General features: G+C 31.9%; 1 protein-coding gene across 4 annotated transcripts in view; it reads right to left on the bottom strand.

Annotated features, from left to right (window-relative positions):
- Positions 1-23,898, bottom strand: part of LOC113509814 (axoneme-associated protein mst101(2)-like) — a 187,620-nt gene that overhangs the window by 10,861 nt on the left and 152,861 nt on the right. For all 4 annotated transcript variants that reach the window (XM_052899371.1, XM_052899370.1, XM_052899369.1 and 1 more), the window contains 3 exons: positions 15,135-15,203; positions 13,624-13,701; positions 11,460-11,609 (listed from right to left, as the gene is read on the bottom strand). In XM_052899371.1, the coding sequence (XP_052755331.1) occupies positions 11,460-11,609; positions 13,624-13,701; positions 15,135-15,203 (297 nt within the window). The remainder of the gene's footprint in view (positions 1-11,459; positions 11,610-13,623; positions 13,702-15,134; positions 15,204-23,898) is intronic.

Below are 23,898 nucleotides of genomic sequence, written 5' to 3'. Positions count from 1 at the left end.
ATAATGTTGAAATTTTAACAGTTATGTTTTTACTTTTTGATATATTTTTCTAAGTGTATTTTGGCTAGTAAATTCCGAACCAAATTCCGAACAATCACAAATGCATACTCCATAGTTTCAATATATACTAATAAAATTATAAATCTTCATTCTCTATCACATTATAGGGCTAAAAATAATCTCTCAAATTGGTTTTTCAATTTAGACTATCATTAGACAGAATTGCTTTTGAATTAATACTTTTGTAAATTAGTAACTATATAACACAATATCATAGACGTATGACTACTTATTAATACATTTACATACATACATTCATACTCACCCATCTTCTCTCACATATACGCACACTTTTACATTTCTCATTCACATGTCATAAACACACACACACACACACATATATAAGTATATATATATATATATATATATATATATTTCCATCACATACGACTGTCACTGAACCCATAAACTATTATTTCCCTAAAACTATAGGTTTTTTTTGTAATTTATGGTTTTAAATTTTTAGTATTACTCTGTTTCATATTATTTGTTTCACTTAAAACGTAATACAACAACATAAAAGAGGACACGGACTCCTAAAACACAGAGTTTTCATACCCATGAGGAGTTAAAGTCTTTAGACTATTTTGTGACGATGAGTGAAATAAAAATTTACAAAAATAAAATACTTAATTTAACCTCAGCTGTTTCTCATCTAATATACCGATGTCGTATATAAAACATAAGATATATAGAGCAAAAAGGATACAGGTAGGTTCAGAAGATACTTGAGTGTCGTAAAATAAAGTATTACATACGCCAGCACTTGAAAGACACCTACACGGTACTTAAATTATATAAATTGAGAATAATACGGGTCACGTAGTACGGTAGTAACTATTATATAATCTGTGATACGGGTTTAAATGACTGAGAATCACAATGCGATTCAATTGCTCGCTTAATATGATAATATAAGTATACTTGTATGTCGCTATGTTGCAATCATGGTAACATTACGTGGTATTATAGACTATAAAAAAATACGGTTGTTGGTCGCAAAATATGATAGGAAATGAAGATATTTTTTTTTTTAATACAGTAAAAGCTCATTATTCACGCTTCCTTTATTCGCGCTTTTGCTATTCGCGGATTGAAAAATTGTGACTCAATTCCTATATTCGTGGTTTAAAAATTTCTTTATTCACGGATCTAATCGGTGCATTTTAATAAAAAGGATTCGGTGTTCTAATAATAAAGTAAAACAGACCTTATTACAACAACGCCTAAAGTATGTTGTCAAATGTTATTGCCGCTGTATAAATGGTTCGGCTTTCCATATTCACGGTTTCTTTATTCACGGCATATTCATGGAACGTATACTTCGCAAATAAAGAACTATTACTGTATTCCTGTATAGGCTTTGAACCAATTTTGACCTATTTATATATATTCGTAACAGTTTGACTGAATATTTTTTGTCAAAAAAAAAAACAATTTAGAATTTGGAGAATACTGGAATTCAACACAATGTATGTCGCATCAGTTAATAGATTCTTTTATATTTGTATTGCAATAACATTGGCCGATTATATGTTATTGTCTAATATATGATAATCATTATGTAAATATTACCAGAATTTTACATATAGGTATGTAAATAGCGATCACGACTTCAGAAGGTGACTTGTATATAGACACATTTGCTCATACATGGCAGTGTCATTATAAATATTATAAAATCCAATTGTAGCAGCACGTTACTGAACGTTCTTTGTGCTAACCTTAAGCAATGTACATACACAACAACATAAGGAAACAAATGCCACTCATTACGGATGTTGTAGTACGTTAATAGCACAAAGGAAATGGTTAAGCAACCGTTCTCTACGTAACATTATTAATATTTCAATAATTATTCTAAACAATTAGATTTTGATCGATAAGAAAACTGAGATTTTAATCTGTTAAAAAATTTATATTGACTAATATCTCATCACTATTATTACTTTAAAATAAATATAATACGATATACATATGTCGTATTATAGTTGTTTTACTTCATCCAAAAATCTTCTTCAGAGGGAATGATGAAGGGATGAAGTCGAAACAGTTGTCGAAAACGACAAACTATCGTTCAATTTCCATTATTCACGTATACAGATATCCTTTTCTAACGGAAATTGAATATAATAGGATTTAAGAAATGATTATAAATTTTAAAAATCATATTAACACTATTTTTCATAAATACATAAGGTAGATTAAAAATATTTGAATTTCAAATATGGAATCGTGCAAAATCTGCTCGCAGTAAACAGATTTTGTTTCATTACATGCAATTTTATACTACGCAAAAAGTCTTCAGTGTTCTTACATAAAAAAGAAAAAAGTATAGAGAATTGATAGAAATAGCATTTTAAGTTCTTTTTAGTATACTTTTTTTAGCAAAAAGAAAAAAACAATTTAAAATTATTATAGGGCGTTGAAAAGCAAGCAAATTTACACCTCCACTAGCTGTTACAATATCGATCAAATACATTCAGGCAACGTTAGCGATAAAGCGTTTTATTAATCTGGTTCACGCAAGTGTGTAAACACATATAAATATTTAGATACTTATATTTAGCAAAGAACAGCTGAACTTTCTGTACTCAACAATTTATTACTTGATTGATAGTTTGCTAAATTCGTCTTAGTGCTTACAAGTGCCTACTTTAAGAAATAATTACTAAAACAAATAATAACCAGTTTAAAAAAAATTGTAATAATATTGCTATTTTCCTTCCTTTATTAAACCTTTGGACAAAAAATTTCATATAGAACGGTTTAAAGATAGAAAAGTTGATAAAAAAAAATTGAGATAAACATAAGACAAGCATTACATAGAAACATTGAAAAATATTTATATTTAGAAATAAAATAAGACAATAGGCGAAAGAAGAAAAATACAATGCACTATTGTAGGAAAAATGTAAAAAAAAAAAACAAAATATCAGAGTAAAACAAGACGTTAAATTGACAATACAGAAACCTCATACACGACCAAAATAACACCGATAAGTCGTTAGAAACATTATTAAATATACGAACCGTTATTTTTACGAGAATAGATACCTTCTTATACGTAAGCGATGGTTAATAGATACTATAGAATACAAATTGAGTGGGTCAGGAAATGTGCGCGGGTAACAGAGGCCTCTATGGTGTCTAATGAGTCACCGAGCGTACCACCTAATACGGATTTAAATTCCGGCTCCCACCTATTAAAAGCTTTTGTTGAACTGATGATGGTAGGCCATTAGACACGTGTAGGATTATGTCAAACCGATCGATCGAATACAAACTGTTGTTCAATGAAGTTCAATAATAGTTTTGTTAACGTTGTCTTTAGTATTTTTTTTTTCTTTTTATTTATTTATTATCACAAAAATACAGAATTACATTAAGTATGTTACATTAGCATTCAGAAACTACGTAGGTTTACATTAATGCTAAATACATTAAAACTATTTAACTTGTATCAATATCATGCAAGAGATATTGTTTTAATTTACACTCGATGTTGCTAATAGTAATATTATGCCGTACATCGGTGAGTAGTTCGTTAATAAGCCGAGGAACTAGATAGTCAGCCTATCTAAATCTATATTTATATTATAAAGAAGAAAGATTTTTGTTTGTTTGTTTGTAATCGATAAGCTTAAAAACTACTGGACCAATTTTAAAAAAGCAACGAGCTACATAAGCTATTAATTATTTTAGAAAATTCTATCTTCCTGTGCAAAGCCGGGCTGAATCACTAGCATTGTATATTTTTTAACAACTTCCAAATAGGTTCTTATTTCATCTAGTTTTTCAACCGACTTCAAAAAAGGAAGAAGTTCTGAAATAGATTGTATACTTTTATGTTTGTTACCTCAAAACTTCGTCGTTTGTAAACCGATTTGGAAACCTTTTCTTTACTTAAATTTTACAGATTGATCCCATAGGAATTTTATCAAAACCGATTTAGTGATTTGGCTTTTAAATAAAGGTAAGTGTTTTTGCTACGTCAACCATACTCATCATCTATCAAGTCGGATTTTTTAAGGAGCAAAATTTACTGGTTTGTGACTGTGTTAGACGATCACGTCTCTAATTCAGGGCCGATTTTCACAATTCTTTTTTGCGACAAATAGGATTTATATTATATATTATATTTAATATAGGTGATGATTCTATATTAACTTTGTGATTCTAGTAATTCAAAATGTATTTCTGACAATTGTGAATTTGTATTTTACTATACTTTGACATATTACAAAAAAGAATTATGTATATTTATCAATACATAGATCGATGACATGAACAACTATTCTAATCATGATCAGATACATTTTAATTGACTTATTTGCAATAATGAGAATCTAAAATGGTTGTAAAGTATGTAAATGTAAATGTGGGTTTTTCTTGTTCTCAGGTGTAAAAACGTATGGGCGGTTTACATTGTAACTCGATATCAGTCGTACCACGTACGGATTCCTCAACCTCAAAAGAGGATATAGGTTACATTCCCCGATATTCCCACGGGAATTATTTAAAAACAAATATATACAAATACCTAACTGATGTATTGTACTTTGTTCGTTTAGTTGCCTCTTATGATAATTTGGAAATTGAATGAAGTAATGATTTTTAACATATTTCAAAATAGAAAAGAGTCTCGATACGACCGTATTTTTAAATGTTACACGACATTTCACAATTCGGTACCGATTTCGATGATTTTTGCAATTGTAGACTTTATATATTTTTATTCCATACTAATTTTGTTAAGATAAAAAATTAACAATCTGTTTACTTTATTATGTTTCAGATAGTATTTCGATGTTTAAGTTGAATTCGATTTAGCGATAAAATACTTGTTTTACTTTACTTTTTCAATGTTGACTTAATGATCTTACTCTGACCCTTTCTTCTTTACTCCACTACATACAATAATTTTGTAAGATGTTGTTACTTTGTTATTTTATTCTAATCCTAATATATTCTATGTTGCAGTCATTGTTCTGTACTCTTCGTTCTTTTAATTTCGCCTTTTATAAGTCGTGACTCTATCTGACATATATCGTGTACAATTATAGTATAAATAATAGTAGATACTGCATATATCATAATGTATGGAGTATGGCTCTTTCTAACTTTCAGGGGAAAGAATTATTAGTAATAAAAAGGTTAGTCAACCTCCATACGGTCCCTAAAAACCATCGTGGTTAATTCGTAACTTTGTTGTGAATTCGCCATGATGAGCTGAACTGTCTTCATTTTCATCTATTATTACTCACACATATATACTCACTAGGTATATTGCGGAAGCCCAGATGGAATTATAATCCAACCCTATTTTCAGATAGTACTCCACATGGTATCCCCTGGAAACCAATGTACTGAATTCTATATATATATATATATATATATATATATATATATATATATATATATATATATATATATATATATATATATATATATATATATATATATATATATATATATATATATATATATATATTTATACAACTTAGAATGGCAAACATGATACCTGTGGGGACATGGACGAAACAGTATACTCTGTTATGTCCATGGTACTGCTCATGTCTATAGGCGACGGTTACCACTTTGCATCAGGTGGGCCGTCACATTGTTTGCCATTCTAAGTTGTATAAAAAAAATTTACTAGTTTTTTGATTGATTGATTAGGTTATTAATTTATATATAATAGATAAATAAAAATTAGTCGATGACCAAAGAACGATATTAGTAAAAATATCAGTTGAGAATGACCGAATCGATTTAATTACATTTTTAAACATTCATAATACTCCGATGAAAATTTTAAATAAAGAAATATGGAACCGGGTCAGCTAGAGTCACAGACAATGTCTATAAGTATAATAATATTATAACATACTTTACTCACTGCCTATTATTATTCTGTGTAGTCATAGTCACATTAAAGTAAACAGTACAGTATAAGCGGCTCACCTTGATAACTAAGAGCCTGGATTAGAATCCGCCAAGTTAAAATCTCGTGTCAACAGATTGCTGTGCAATAAAAATATTAATAACAGATAACGTTATCATAGTATATATTGATCTAAATAATCTCAACTACTTACTATAAAACTTTGATTGTTTGACAATATATACCAGAATCATACCTCAAATGTGACGACATAATTTTAATATTAATTTGTTTGTTTTTCTTATTATTACAACCATTAACTGTTAACAGTCCACTGCTGGTCAAGTCTTCCCTATAGGGGGAGTTTTGCCAGTAGTTGCCACGCTTGGTAGGTAGGTTGGCAACCGTAGTTAGGCTTTTAGAGATCTTTTAAGAGGAACGCTGCTGCCCATCCTTCGCCCTCCCTTAGTCGCCTCTAAGACACCAACGGGAAAGGAATGGATGGTCCATTCTATACTGGGGCATACACGGCAATATTAAATTATTATTGTATTATTCTTTGTTGTTATATTTCTTGATAGAAAAATTAAGAAGTAACCGTCTGTCCTGGTACGGACACGTGAGGCGAAGCATGTCCTATGTAAAATATTAAGAATGAACGTGGATGGCTATAAGAACAGAGAAAGACCTATAAAGACAGGGATCGACTATGTGAAAGATGATATGGCCAGATTGGGAGTAAATGCGGAAGTGACTACGAATAGAGAAGAATGGAAGAGAAAACCATATTACGCCAATCACAAATAATACATAATTGGAATAAGGGTAGGAAAATGCTGATATTGTATTTTTCTTTACGTGGCACAATAAAAAGTAGATAAATAAATAAACTAAATTCGATGTTAGTAAAGTTAGTAAGAAACTATAATAAAATTGTCTTTTAATTAAAAAAAAAACAGAATGTGAATCTTGTTCTTATTTTATTATTTTTTTACTAGCTTTTACCCAACTTTGTCCGCGTAACCGGAATATGTTTAAGAACCGGGTTAAAAGTAACCTATAGTTTTCTCCCTCCCATATAGAAATACATGTATACCAAATTTTATAATAATTGATTATGCTGTTAAGGCTACAAACAAACAAATTCACTTTCACATTTATAATATTAGTAAGGATAAAAACTACTAAAAATATAAATAAGTGTGGGGAAGGAAATGTTAGTAATGGAGATCCAACAGCTCCAATGCTAATAACACTATCAGACCGACCTCCACGCGGTTCCCTCTGGAAACCATCTTGGTTAATTTTTTTAACTGACCTGCTTTCATCCTCACCTATCATCCCTCACTAGTGCCCCGCCAGTGTATACCGATAGCACAAGCGGGGTTACCATTCCATTATCAGTCATTATAAAGTATCAATAACTAATGTAAAAATGAAAGAAGAAAGAAAGAAAACATTTATTGACAGCAACAAAAAGTTACATAAATTATGAATTAAAAAAAAAACTTTACATTTATTATTGCCAACGTGATCACCACTCAGTATGTGCTGCAGCAATTTAATTGCTACAGCGCTGATATTCTGTGGTGCCTATACGTGACATCACAAACGACGACAGCAAACATATATATACATATATATATATATATATATATATATTCTTTCTTCCTAATGTAAAAATAAAAACATTTCGTATATATAATATAAATTCACGGCCAGGTCTCTAGCATCTAAGTCGATCTATTGTCGATATCCTAAATTGACCTGACCGATTAATTTAGAATATCGACAATTCGACTTAGAATGAAATTGACCCGAGACGTCGGATCTACCCGACCGATGAAACTGATAGACCCGAGGAATCTAACTCATGAAACACGCACATACATAGTTCCTATCACTTGATCATATCATCTCAGCATATTATTAAAGAACAATAAAATTGTTGTCCTTCACCTTAAGAGTGACAGCGGAGCGGTGATAGTCGCTCAACTAGGAGTATATTGTACCTATTAAACCCAGTTACTATACGTATATTGTTTCGAAAGAGTCTAAGAATGAACGCAACTTAGCTGTTGCATGCAATATACTTAATCGATCTTTGTGTCTATCCTTCTAGTGACTTTAAAGAAATTTAATACAGTGATGAGCACTTCGCTTTGCATAGATGTAATCCCAGGTTCAATTCAGACCAGAGGGAGACTTTGTACAAAAGTCGATTGCTTGGGTGCCTCTGTGTTCCATTCGTGTTTCAACCGTGAAGCAGTTGTGTTTGCATGGCTGTGTTTCGATTTGAAGGGTGGGATATGGCGTGAATTTACTGGGTACAGAGGAATAACATCTAAGTCCTCAGGAATGGCAACGCATAGGAGGTATCATGGGCGAAACAGTATACTCTATTATGTCCATGGTACTCTGTCTCATGGCTCATGTCTATAGGCGACGGTTACCACTTTCCATTAGGTTGGCCGTCAGCTTGTTTGCCATTCTAAGTTGTATAAAAAAAAATCTTAATAGAACTTAATATAAATGTAAAGAAGGAAGACAGAATTGTTAGTAATGCAGATTAGCAATCCCTTGCTAGCAATATATTCTATTGAGTCGACCTCCATGCGGTTGCCCCCTGGAAAGCATCATGATTGATTTGTTGTTGAATTCATCATGATGGACCAATTGACTTGCTTCATCATCATATATCATCCCTCTTTAGTACCCCGCCAGTGTATACCGATAGCGCAGGCAGAGTAACCATTCCATTATCATCCACTAAAAAAAAATAGATATAAACCCAGAAAACGAACTTTCTAGATTAATTACGACGTGGATTTTCTGGATGTTGCTCCCAGGTATTCGTTACCCGGTTACTCCTAATACAGGATTACACTATCGTAACAGGCAATTAAGGTCCACATAATTGACATTATATGTTTAGGAACTAAAATACCGATTTTGGCAGTAAAAAAATGTACTATTTCTATATGTATTTAAAATTTTAATGTATCTTTAAATAAATAATATAAAACAAATCGCAGACCGCGTCTGTCTGTTTCTCCGCTTACATCTTCTAAACGATTACATTACGTATTTGTTTGACTGTCATTTAATTATTTTTTACATACATAGAGTTTGTATGTATAATTTGCATCCATGGGAAACTGTTAATTTACAAATAAAATATACCAAATATATGTATGTATATCATATTTTATCTATCCCATATAGATTGTGCTTGATTATTAAAAAATATATTTAGAATGTTATCATAGTCGATAACGAATTCCATTAATGATAAGATTTAAGAGTGTGTACATATATTACAAGAAAGCATTGTATTTATTGTAACGACCTATATAATAAATTATAATAAAAAAAATCTTTTTCGATTCGATTCCATACAAATTCTCAGGAAAAAAAAACTTATTTATTTCTTAATATTCGATTGGAAGAGGGAAAGGGACAGCCCCATTGCTAGCAATATGCCTTATTAACTCGACCTCCACGTGGTTTCCCCTGGAAACCATCGTGAACATTTCTTGTTGAATTCGTCACGATGGGCTAACTGACCTGCTTCATCCTCACCTATCATCCTTTACTGGTGCCCCACCGGTGTATACCTATAGCACGGGTGGGGTTACCATTCCATTATCACCCATTAAAAAAAATTTCGATTAGTTACATTAATAAAATAACAATAAATAGACACCCAGATGAATATCCGAAATTTGCGAAGGTGTTACGTTACCTTTTCAATCATCGAATACCATTTTCGTATTGTTGAACGACCGTGACTTGGTTTGTATTTTAAATTCTAATTTATATGAATTTAGGTACAAAATAATTTTTTATTGTGAAACGAACTGTTATGAAGTCTAACACTGAACTGAATAAATAGGGTTATGCGTTATGAATACATAATTTTTCATTATTTATACTCGACGCATAATTGGCATGCAATATGAGTACAATTGCATGTAACATATTGCAGTGATGTCACTATGGAATTACGTACAAAATATACAATCTTCCATTGTTATATACAAAGATACCTAAATAAATAAAGAAAAAAAACCGGAAACACATTTTGAAAGTTGATTTATAAGAAGTGGAATGAGCTATCTTATTTTAAGATTAAATATTTTTTTTATACAATTTAGAATGGCAAACAAGCGGACGGCCCACCTGATGGAAAGTGGTAACCGTCGCCTATAGACATGAGCAGTACCATGGAGTATACTGGACATCACATAATAACAGAGTATTCTGTTTCGCCCATGATACCTCCCATGCATTGCCATTCCTGAGAACTCAGATATTATTCCTCTGTATCCAGTAAATTCACGCCATATCCCACCCTTCAAACCGAAACACAGCCATGCAAACACAACTGCTTCACGGTTGAAACACGAATGGGACAGAGGTACCCAAGCAATCGACTTTTGTACAAAGTCTCCCTCTGGTATATGATCCCTTTTGGAGTAAAAAGGTATTTCATCCATCAAATCGGATTTCAATTGTAGCAAAACCAGTACATTTCGCTTTTAAATTAAACAACTAAATTGATAAAATCCCTATGAAACTAATTTGTAAGTACCAGAATTTAGATAAACATAAGAATCAATTTTCAAATCGGTTTATAACTGAAGGAGTCATGAAAGAAAAAAAAACATAAAAATATACAATCGAATTTTTTTCGAAGTCGTTTAAAAATGCTGTAGTATGTTTAGTATAAAATTGTTTGTTAAGGAATTAACTGCTTTATTACTATTATTATTAATATCAATATAGGTATTAACACCTTAACTATCATACATAGTGGACTTTCCATGACTTTTCCATATACTACTGCAGGAAATAACAATTAATGTAGTCACGACCGCACTAATACCATCGCATCATAGGAGTACAATACTGTGACGTATCTCTTTTACGTTATAATATATTTGTGTTCAGACAAATGTAGTAAATTTACTTGAACACAAAAACAACATTAACACTTAAAAATAATTTCAAGGATATTATTCCTCATTTTTTTTTTACATTCATAAAAATAATCAATTTTTTTTTTTTATGTATTTAACCACGCAAATAGCTTCATGGCCTTCATAATATAAATAATGTTTCATTCCACAATTCAGAAGAAAATTATGAATAGAATAATATTACCATTACAATAACAAATAAGTACGATTCATGTCACATTTATTCGATGCCAAAAAAACAATTTTGACACATTGAGTTTACCATGCAATCACATAACGTTACCAATCACTCAAAATCAATTATTATAATAAAAAAAAACCCTCAAAAGACGAAGTCAAATTAAAAAAAAAACACTCGTGACTCTTGAAGTACATTCACTATACCTTCACCTTTATAAGGTTCTCGTCTAGCCCCTGCACTATGTCACCCATATCCGTAACCTTGGTAACTCGTGTCTACATCGCACACAACAACACAACACATTCGACGACCGGTCTACGCGATGGCTCTGCGTACACTGTAACCTCACCTTGTTAGGATGCGCATCCTCCAGTTCCAACACCCTGAACTCCATGAGCTCGAGCTGGTCGCGCGCGTCGCGCAACTCGTCAGCGAGGCGCGTGCATTCGCGTGCTGCCGCCGACGCGCGCTCAGCTGTCGCGCGGCACTGCCCGCATGACTGTGAACGAGCGATTGAGGTGTTACAGTGATTGTGTTATACTACGACGTAGGACTATGGACTAGTTTTATAGCTAAGGTAAGTAGTTGTTGGCGTTTCCCATGAATCTATGTAGGTATCAATGGATAAGATTTATAATACCGATAACTGTTAACGGTGATTGTGAGCTGATTTGGTTTATAAACGAATTAGTGTGGCTTACTTAGTTGATGCTTGCGCTTAATATATATTTTATTATAATTGGTCGTACCAAATAGGTAAATATTAAGTACCTAGACTTACTGACAATAATAAAATGTAATATTAAATCGAACAAGTAAGTTAGTATATGTACCTACTACCGAAGCAAGTACGACTGAGCAAAACAGGTACAGAAAAAATTTCCCGCCATTTTCTTATAACAAAAAGTAAAATCATATTTTAATGGCCAGTATTTTCTTCATCGTAATAAAAATATTCCATATTATAATATTAAAAGATATTTGATCTTATTCATTATTTATGTAGTAAAAAAGTTAAAAATATAAATCCGAGTAAATTATCACTATTTCATTTAGGAGTCGACATTATACTTATATTGGCGAAATTGGAAAATGAATCTATGTAACCACCTAAAAATGTAAACACGATAAATAAATATATGTAGCGTTGTAAACTACTTATAATAATTATATCTCTGAAATACTGCCTTCAAAATCAATATCAATAGGTATTATATAAGATTTAGCTACTTTATAATGTACATTTTTCAAATTCATTACGTTGCATAGACTTCATTCTATATATTTTTTTTTTCTTTTTGATAGACGTGATGCATGTCGTAATAAGAAGACACAAACTCGTTAAATCATATTTTTACCAAATATGAAATTATTTTAGAACGTCCACAAAGTAAATCTATATATATAATTGCCCGTAGACGTGCAATGGAGCACAATGCATATGATGTAATCTCCGTACACCGATAAATATCTAAGTATAGTATTTACTAGGTATGCTGCACTCGCTGTGACATTTTAGAAGTCTGGTATCCCAGACTTCTAAAATGCAAGGTCGATTACTCCTCACATATTTACCTAGTGTGGAGGCTATGTAAATATATAAATTGGTATATGTATATAGATGTTTAAATGGTAAATACCTAAGCACCTACAACGTGTGGGCAGGCAATCTGTAAAAGGAAAGGATCGCTTGTTTACCACGCTTTAATGAATGTGGGTTTATTTTTTTGTCGTAGAATATTATGGTATGGTTGTTCATAAAAATCATAACGTTTATCTTGTTTAAATTATCACGTGAATATACTTCATTGTTATGTTGGTAGTAATGTCGCGCTGTTCTATTTATTACAGTTCAAGATTTATAGTAGTTGCAACGTGAGTCTTTGTCCGAATACAAATAAATCTTATCGATTGTAAAAGTAATTATCAAAATCGATTTAGAATTTTATTGTAGAAAATATTATACAGAGTGAAATCAAAATGTTCCTCAAATATTTTTCTGAAAGAAACATGAATGAAAGAATCGAAAACCAAAAAAAAAATTGGGACTTGGATATCTTATGTTAGAATGTAGTAGGCTTATTTTTTTTTTTGTTTCGTCTCACATTTCTTTGGAGGGATGACATCAGGCAAGTAGCCAGGCGTAAAACTATAACCAAACCCTTGGATAAAAACATATTACGTCAACCCCAAAATTTGTATAATTGGAATAAGGGTACAAATATGATGATAATAGAAAACTGTTACTTTCCTTTTTAACTTTTTCTGTTCCTTTTTAAGAGGTACACACATGGTCTAGTTACAATTTTATTATATTTATTCATACTATGTACAATGATGGCAAAGAAACATAAGGCCCGTCTGATAGTTAACCTATGAACGCCTATAACACCAGGGTTATCACACGCGCTTTGCCGATCCTTAAAAAACCTTAATACGCTCTTTTTGAAGAACCCCATGCTGTAGTCTTTAGGGAAAGTTTCCAAATATTAGTAGAATAAGACATTACTAACCCACATATCGTTGAGCGGTTGGGGTGACAACGAGGCGGGCGCAGAGGACACTGCTGAATCCTCATCAGAAGGGGGCTCCTGAAAGGAATAACTTGATGTTTATCTTATCAACTACCCATTACTTATCAAGCTATTTCTCTGCTCAATTCTCTGATTGCTCAGCAGCCAGATATTGACATATTTAATGACAAAATGGATATATTTTTAAAATGTTGTACAAAATTTGTAAGTTTGTAAAATAAATCTATGGCTCACTACACGTTTTGGGAGACTGTAAATGTGGTGAGTAATTTTCAAATAAATAAATTACGTCCTACTGCTGAGAATAGGCTTCTTACATAAAAAAATATCGCATACTATTACCATGCTACCCAAGTGGCTTGGTATAGAGTTATTTTAAATTCCTTTTCTCTTGGCCTTATGTATTGTATTATATTGCCTAAATCGAATCTTACGACAACCTAGGGGTCAAATTGTTTAATTTTATATTCAAAATTAGATTGGGATAGTGTCTCCAGACAATCTATGGAAAATAGCTGTTTTTTTTATACTACTTAGAATGGCAAACAAGCTGACGGCCCACCTAATAGAAAGTGGTAACCGTCGCCTATAGACATGAGCGGTACCATGGACATAACAGAGTATACTGTTTCGCCCATGATACCCCCATGCGTTGCCATTCCTGAGGACTCAGGTGTTATTCCTCTGTAAATTCACCCAGTAAATTCACGCCATATCCCACCCTTCAAACTGAAACACAACCATGCAAACACAACTGCTTCACGATTGAAACACGAATGGGACAGAGGTACCCAAGCAATCGACTTTTGTACAAAGTCTCCCTCTGTTCAGCAGTGGACAACTTAACAGGTTAACTGATCATAATACAACTATCCACCGCGGTTTTGCACGGGTAGATAGATAGGAAGATAAATTATTATTTTTATATTAACTTTAATATGCAAATTCTTGATACGTTGGGTTACATTATTGTAATTTCCGTAGAAATCTCTAATATTTTTTTTTAAATGTAGCTTTAATGTAGCTGCAGCTGACCCAGCTGACTTTAAAAAAAATTTTAAAGTCAGTTGGGTAGTTTCTGAGTTTATCCATTACAAACAAACATATAAAAAGTAAATCTTTTATCTTTATAATATTAGTATAAGTTTAGATTACAATTGTATAGTCACACAAAAAAATATACATTTGGAAAAAAAAATTATTTTTTGATAATATTTCCTTTTACTATTAAAAATTAAAGAAGTAAATTGACAACTGATGTAAATTTAAAAATTTATTTGTTATATAAAAGTTGTTGTCAACAAGTGACTTCAAAAAGAAGGAGGTAAATTACATAAGCTGTAAACTGATTTCGAAAATTATCTGAAACGATGTACTTACAGGTTCATCATATAAAATTGTTAATCAAAATTAGGTAAGTTTTTTGTGGAACACTAATTATGTTTACAATTATTTATTTATTTAAATTATAATATGTATTTGTTACTAACCCTGTAGAAGGTTTCTTTTCTGTGCTGTATGTCGGTTTTTAAATCTTCGCGGTTTGTTTTCTCTTTGCCCTGTAACAAATAAAAATAATTTTAATATGAAATATTTATTAAAATGAATTAATGATGACTTTGCCATCTGGTCCCAGCATAGAATAGACCACCCCTTTCTTTCCTGAGGGTATCGTAATAGGCAACTTAGGAAGGGCGAGGGATGGGCAGCAGCGTCCCTCTTAAAACATCTGCATAGCCTAACTGCGGTTACCAATCCGCTCGCCAAGCGTGACAACTATTGACAAAAGTCCCCAAGTAGAAGGCTTATGTTTAACAGTGGACAGTTAAAAGCTGATATGTTGATGATGACGATAATCATTGATAATCATCGCGTCTTATTTTATTACCTATACATAGGTAGGTATTTGCATAGTCCTTGATTAAATTTTCACGTGGAATAAAATAGATTTTTAAATATAACTCGAATTAATTTAATTATAACAAATCCATATCATCATTGTATTGATTATTTTTTTAGTTCCTCATTTATTATACTACCAGGTACATTTATTAAACTAATTTAAAAGGAAAATTTACAAATAGATACTTATGTTTTAAGTGGTAACAATAGAACAGAATTCTTATGGTTAAGATTTAAAAAATGCAATACTCATTGAAGTTGAATGCAACAAAGAAAAATAACTGCATAATGGTGCTAAATGTCAACTATAGAATAGTGAATAGGTACAGACATAGTATGGAAAATTTTACTATTTATGATTATTAAATTCCGTGTGGTCCCGGCATAGAATAGGCTATTCCTATGTTTCCCGTGGATGTCGTATGAGTCGACTAAGAGAGCTTATAGTTGAAATTTGGGCAGCAGCGTCCCTCTTAAAATATCAACAAAAGTCAAACTGCGGGTGCAAACACGCCTGCCAACTACTGGCAACTCCCTCCCCCCCTTATGGGGGAAACTATGTTCAGGAGTGAACAGTTAACGGCTGGTATAGTAAAATAAAATAAATAATCGTATGAGTAGATCACTAGTTTGTTTAAATAGAATTTACGAAATAAATTTCGTTGAAATGACCATAATTAATTTTGTGACCTACATATTTAAATATAGAGACATGTCACGACACATTAAACTGTTACAATATGTTGTATCACTTTCAATGACAACAGGTCCATTACCAAGTAGACAATAGTTCGTAGTGACCGCCCGAGCCCGAGGCTGACATCTAGCGGGCCTTTGTTGAGTGTGTAGCTACCTCGATTATAGATTGCTACAACTTTTCATCGGTCCTGATAAAAATAAATAAGAATTTGATTGAGCTTTTAAAATAAGCTACAAATTATGTTTAAATTACTTATAATATATTAAACACAAATATATAAGTAATATAAATCGTCTTGAATAAAATTGTTGGTGCCAGACGTCACCACTGTTTCTTATCCCCAGAATATCCTCAAAAGCAACTAAGACTGGTAACTAACAGTTAAGCAGATACTCTTTACTGTTACAGTAAAAAAATATAGTATGTAGATAACATGTTACAATTTTTTTAATGGAGCTTAAGAAAACAAAAAAATAACAAAAATTAAAGATGACGAGAATTAACTAATGAGCGAATTTATCGTTAAAAGGATCTCTTCATCGCAACAATAGTAACAGTTGTAATTATTAAATAGTATAGATATATCTATCAATTTTAATCAATGAATTAATTACACAATATATACCTTATTACAACGCCTGTTGAAATAGAATAGCAAAAGTGATACTTTAGGTAACTGATCGACAACACTATCAGTAGAAAAAAATAATTTATAATTTAAATCCACTTATAACATTTGGTTCATATCAAAATTGTTTAATTTAACTAATGTTAATAAATAATGTTTAACACAAGACATTACTTATTTCTATAATATGGCAAAAAAAGTCTATCTAAGTTTTTGCTATTTGAAACATTCAGGCGTTCTTATTAATTTTTATTTATTATATCAACATAAATAATATGATTATATATCAAATTAAATAAATATTCGCATTTATTTAGTTCATGATGGTATATACAATAATAATTTCGGGGAAATATAAATATAAAATTTTATGTATATAAATGTGAATGGCCCCACAGAGTCGGACAATAATTGATACAATTTTCTCAAAAATCATTCTCTAGACATGACCTTATAGAACTGTATTAACTCGTAGACATTTAAAGTGACTCTACTGCGATATAACGTGGTTTTTTTTTTCATAAGATAATAATGAAATTGTAATCCCATCTGCGTTGTCAGTAACACTAGCAGCGAACCAGTAAGTTATGATACATGAAGATGAAGTCAGTTGGCTGCCGTGACGAATCAATTACGAATTAAGCATTATGGTTTCCAAGAGGCGCCACGTGGAAGTCGACCTGATAGGGCATATCGCTAGCAATGAAGCTGTTATAATGAGGTTACTCGACTGTTAAATCAGCATCAAGCGACACCACGTGACACCCGATTAACCGCACTTATTAGACATTTCACGCGTCCATTGTTAGAATAAAAACCGGTAAATCGGATGTTACTCGTAATTGTGACATTCGATTGAACAATATCTCTCTCACAGTTATTGCAATAATTTTAAACTTTTGTAATAAGTCAAAGGGGATTGCTCTCCTTTGAATTCGTTAATGTTTCTGTTCATACTGCGTAATTTCAAATTAATTTACATAATCCTATTAGCTCATTTAACTTTTTTCTTCCCTTGGCTAGAAGAGAGAAGCAAAACTGTTGTTTAATATGAAATCCACTTTTACATCATGTAGGTACTATAAGTAGTCGAAATTATTATGATAAGTGAAAATAAAAATGAAGAATTTAAAATAAAATAAAAATTTTAAATTGTGATCCACAAAGAAAACTAACTTCAATTGTGAGGAAAATATTTATTTTGTTTTCAAAACTATACCACTAGAGCAATTATAAGATAAAATTTCTTTGGGACCACTCTGGTATGTATATCCTTTCAAATAAAAAAAAATATATATATTTTCTGATAGATTTATAACTGACGGAGTCATAAGGTAACAAATAAAAAAAATACAACCGAATTGATAATCTCCTTCTTTTTAAAGTCGGTTGTAAATAATTAAGTACAATACAGTATGACTCACAATAGTCATTATTCAATAATAACAAATTTATGTTCAATATTTTTTTAATATTTTGTAAACATTGTAGGTTTTCTTTATTTTGCACCAACTTCAAAAAGAAAAAAGGTTCAATTCGATTGTATTTTTCAACCGACTTCTTTTTCTTTCATAATTCAATCAGTTTTAAACCGATTTAAAAAATTCATTTCTTATCTGAAAGGTCATACTCACAAATTGGTCACATAGAAATTTTATCAAAATCGGTTTAGTACTTTAGTTTTAAAATCATAATAACCGGTTTTATTGAATTAAGTCATTTATAAAGAATACACGGCTATAGTCATCCATTTTCTCGTGATGAGATAACATTTAAACATCAATTTCTAATTAAACTATAATATTAGTAATTAGTATTTATTAGTAACTTTCACATGCATATTAGTAAGGGTTAATCACACCAAATAGTATCAATAAAGTGTTCCAATAATTAGCTTAGATAGTGTCTGACAAGCGAAAGCAGAGAAAGCTATGGGGTCATAAATGTTTCCGATAGATTTATCTGCTCCACATAGACACGGGATTTGATAATTTGAATCGATTCAGATAGCATCGATCGATCTTCTTCACGATATCGAATTTCGGAGCAGCAAATTATAATAAATGGACGTGGCTAGTGTCGCAGACATACGAGTACATGGAAATAGACGACGCAAGTACTTAAATAAAAATTATTCTTATTAATTATCATTTATTTTCTACGAGAAAAAGGGAGTTTCTAATTCGGTTGTATTTCCTTATATGTTTTTATATGTTGTATTCCTTATATGTTCCTTATATGTTGGGAAATTCTTATTTTTTAGAGATAAATCCCACAGAAATTTTATCTAAATCTGTTCATTTGTATATATATATATATATATATATATATATATATATATATATATATATATATATATATATATATATATATATATATATATATATATATATATTTTATGCAACTTAGAATGGCAAACAAGCTGACGTCCTACCTGATGGAAAGTGGTAACCGTTGCCTATAGACATGAGCAGTATCATGAACATAACGGAGTATACTGTTTCGTCCATAATACCCCGGATGCGTTTCCATTCCCGAGGACTCAGGTGTCATTCCTCTGTATTTCGTTCCTTCGAACTAAAAACAGTCATGCAAACACAACTGCTTCACGGTAGAAACACGAATGGGACAGGGGTGCCCAAGCAAACGACTTTTGTACAAAGTCTCCTTCTGGTAACCAACATATCAAAGTAACTAGTTTCTACACAATTTAAGGTTTTTTTTTATGGGATGCAATCTTTAATTATTAAAATTAATTTGAAAATAATGCATCGCATCGTATCGTTGCGCATTATCGTCGCATTTATCGTTCACTGCTGAACATACGTCTCTCTTATACTCGTATTTCGCCAGAAACTACTATTCCGCGCCAAGAGCATATATTAATTTTTTGTAACAATTTTGAGGTCTTCATTTCATCTTAGAAGCATCGCTCGATACTACCTTTATATACCTTGCACGGAATCGTCACTTGATAATCTTTCTTTTTCATCTATTTTCGGTTACTTTTCTTATTTGATACATTACTTCTTTAACAGGTCCGAAAATTTGCACGCAAAATATGCAGAAGCGACATCTATTAACGTCGATGTCTACGGTATCTACGTAAAATATGGAGCAAACAAAGGTCATTTTCGGTAATCTTAACATGAGTCAACTTGATCTTGATGATCAGTGGTTAGTCTAGTTAGATGAATGACCGGAGACATTATTGCGAAAGCACGCAGGCGTGTTGATTCAGTTTGGTCATTAGAGATAATTTATATAGCTTAAAAATTATTCTGACATCCAACTTTTAGATGGATAAATCCTTTATTATCAACAACAATGAAAAAACAATAAATTTAGTTAAAACTAATAATAATAAAGAGAAAAAAAGTCAGTACATTTTACTGCTAATAGCTGAGGAGCAGCTGTGTGTGTATATTAACGTTTGTGTGCAAGCGCCCAAGTTTGTGTAAAAAAAAAAATTTCAATAATTTAATATTTTGCAAACATATTTCGTATATAACATATATATCCAAAAAAGTTAAAATAGTCATTAAAATCCGTGCTCAATTAACAAAAAAGAAAACATAAACACAGATTAAGAGTATACACATACAAAATACAGCCGAAGTAGACACCTCTTCTTTTCGAAGTCGGTAAAATGAAAAGTCACTACTGTCCTTGCAGTCGCAGATCTACTATTTGTCCGGATAACTGGCCCAGTTCACATGCACAGTTTATAATAGGAAGTTCTGATTTACTGCGGCAGACATGTTGCCAGTTTATCACACCGTGCTTGTATTAATTTATTGTTATATAAAACGAAAAATCAAATGGTACAAAAACCTTTGGAAAGAGTACATTTCTATAATAATAGCATCGATATACATAATATTTATACACTTTTACTAGAACATGATGAAAAGTTCACAAGGATTGAATTAAATTATAACCGAAATATTTCTAAATGGAATTAGTAACTAATCAGATATGAAAAGATTGATTGATGTGGAAGAAGCGAAGGGGGTTTTTTTGAATCGAAGCATTTGGCATTCCATTGTTTCTGCCTACCCTAATGGGAGACAGGCGTGACAGATATGTATGTATGTATGTAACCGATCAGAATATTATAATTTATTGTTTTTTTTTTTTTTCTTATTTGTACTACTATTAAACATTAATAGGTGATAATGGGATGGTAACCCCGCTTAGCCGCTTAATAAGTAAAGATGAAACAGATCAGTGACATATAGTGACGAATTCCACAAGAATTAACCAAGATGGTTTCCAGGGAGAACTGTGTGGAGGTCGACCTAGTAGGGTTTGTTGTTAGCAATGGACCTAGATGGGGCTAGATCTTTATTACTAACAATCCCTTTTCCCCTGTCACTTACAATTAGATCAATTATTTAGATACTAGCTTTTACCAGCGACTTCGTCCCCGTGACTGAAATATATTCTCTAACCAAATAATATGTAACCTACAGATTTCGTTACCCTATATACGAGTAGTACGTATGTATAATTTCATAGTGATTGTTTAAGCCATCAAGACCTTAAGAAGTAACAAACAAACAAATAAACAGCCAAACTCACATTTATAGAAATAAGATTAATTAATCGTGAAATAGAGATGTGTCTTACATTGAAAATATTTAAATTTAGAATGCAGAATCAAAAAAAAAGAAGAAAACGGTAAGTTCAAATTCTCACAAAATTCATAGAAAGCGCTTAATGAAACTTTAAAAAAATATCGAAACGAATTAAGAATCTCCTTCTCTTAAAAGTAATTGAAACAGTAATCGAACATGCAACGGTATACACAGATTAATAACAATAAATCAAATAATGCGAGAAACGATAAATTGTATTATTTCAACCTGATGTAATTCACGCTTTATCGTAAAACGACACATAAATTCAGCCATATCCCTCGCGGTAGTTACGATAAAATCGATCTCGATTGTAATAAATCGATTATTACCCACCTACTGGCGCCGCACTAGACGTGCAGACAATGTGTATAGAGTAGATTTATCTATAATTTTTATTATAAATATGAATACCATTTATTCAATATTTAAGTCTGTAACAACTATGATAATAATTTATCTTCACGCCACGTACTTTACGGGATAAGTAGAAGGGGTACAGTGCTAAATATTGTATTAGTATGACGGCTATATTAGGGTGGGTAATATATAGCAATATCTTTATATTGCAGTTGCAATATATAGCATTATAGCTATATATTAGCATATTTACCAGAGGGAGACTTTGTACAAAAGTCGATTGCTTAGGTATCTCTGTTCCATTCGTGTTTCAACCGTGAAGCAGTTGTGTTTGCATGGCTGTGTTTCGATTTGAAGGGTGGGATATGGCGTGAATTTACTGGGTACAGAGGAATAACACCTGAGTCCTCAGGAATGGCAGCGCATGGGGGGTATCATGGGCGAAACAGTATACTCTGTTATGTCCATGGTACCGCTCATGTCTATAGGCGACGGTTACCACTTTCCATCAGGTGGACCGTCAGCTTGTTTGCCATTCTAAGTTGTATAAAAAAAAAAAAAAAAAATATAGCATTATAGCTATACATTAGCATATTTACCAGAGGGAGACTTTGTACAAAAGTCGATTGCTTAGGTACCTCTGTTCCATTCGTGTTTCAACCGTGAAGCAGTTGTGTTTGCATGGCTGTGTTTCGGTTTGAAAGGTGGGATATGGCGTGAATTTACTGTGTACAGAGGAATAACACCTGAGTCCTCAGGAATGGCAGCGCATGGGGGTATCATGGGCGAAACAGTATACTCTGTTATGTCCATGGTACTGCTCATGTCTATAGGCGACGGTTACCACTTTCCATCAGGTGGACCGTCAGCTTGTTTGCCATTCTAAGTTGTATAAAAAAAAAAAATATATAGCATTATAGCTATACATTAGCATATTTACCAGAGGGAGACTTTGTACAAAAGTCGATTGCTTGGGTACCTCTGTTCCATTCGTGTTTCAACCGTGAAGCAGTTGTGTTTGCATGGCTGTGTTTCGGTTTGAAAGGTGGGATATGGCGTGAATTTACTGTGTACAGAGGAATAACACCTGAGTCCTCAGGAATGGCAGCGCATGGGGGGTATCATGGGCGAAACAGTATACTCTGTTATGTCCATGGTACCGCTCATGTCTATAGGCGACGGTTACCACTTTCCATCAGGTGGGCCGTCAGCTTGTTTGCCATTCTAAGTTGTATAAAAAAAAAGCATATATTAGCCGAACAATAGATTATTAGATATGAATCGTCCAATATATAATATCAAGAAGAACAACCAGCTCGTAATGAATATAGACATCTGACTGGTATTGGCAATATCGCAATGGGTAGTCATCATTGTACAGAAGAACTCAATATATAGATATCGGATATTAATCATTTCTAGTCTATATATATAAAATTAATATAAGTTTTAAAAATAATAATCCTATTAATATTAAAAAATTTTATAATCGGATGGATGGAAGTTACTTTTTCATGCAAAAACTATTAAATGAATTTAAAAGAAAGTTACACGGATGTGTTAAATCCTAACCTAGCAAACAGGACATTTTATATACCGATTACCTCATTATTATTATTTCATCATCATATTTCATCATCAGCCATTAACTGTTCATTACAGAACATAGACCTCCCCTGTTGTGGGAGTTTATTGTCAGAAGTTGCCACGCAAACAGGCGGGTTGACAACCGCAATCAGACTTTGGTAATGTTTTAAGACATTTCATAAAATTTCTATGATACCAATCTGAAATTATAGCAAAAAAAATTACATATCGTTTTATTTTAAATGCCTGAGTCCTGAAAAAACAAACATAAAAAATACAACCGAATTGAAAACCATGCTCTTTTTTTAGATTCGATTAAAAATGCCAAAAACAAACATACGAAAACTTAATCTTTTCTTAAGAATTTTATATCTTACTATTTAAGACTTTATATTATTACATGTATAAAGTGTTACAAACAAACAAACGGGTTAAGG

The sequence above is a fragment of the Galleria mellonella genome, unplaced genomic scaffold (assembly GCF_026898425.1).
Source record: "Galleria mellonella isolate WM207_F2 unplaced genomic scaffold, CSIRO_AGI_GalMel_v1 utg57, whole genome shotgun sequence".
Lineage (NCBI taxonomy): Eukaryota > Metazoa > Arthropoda > Insecta > Lepidoptera > Pyralidae > Galleria > Galleria mellonella.
This window is presented reverse-complemented; position numbering and strand designations above follow the sequence as displayed.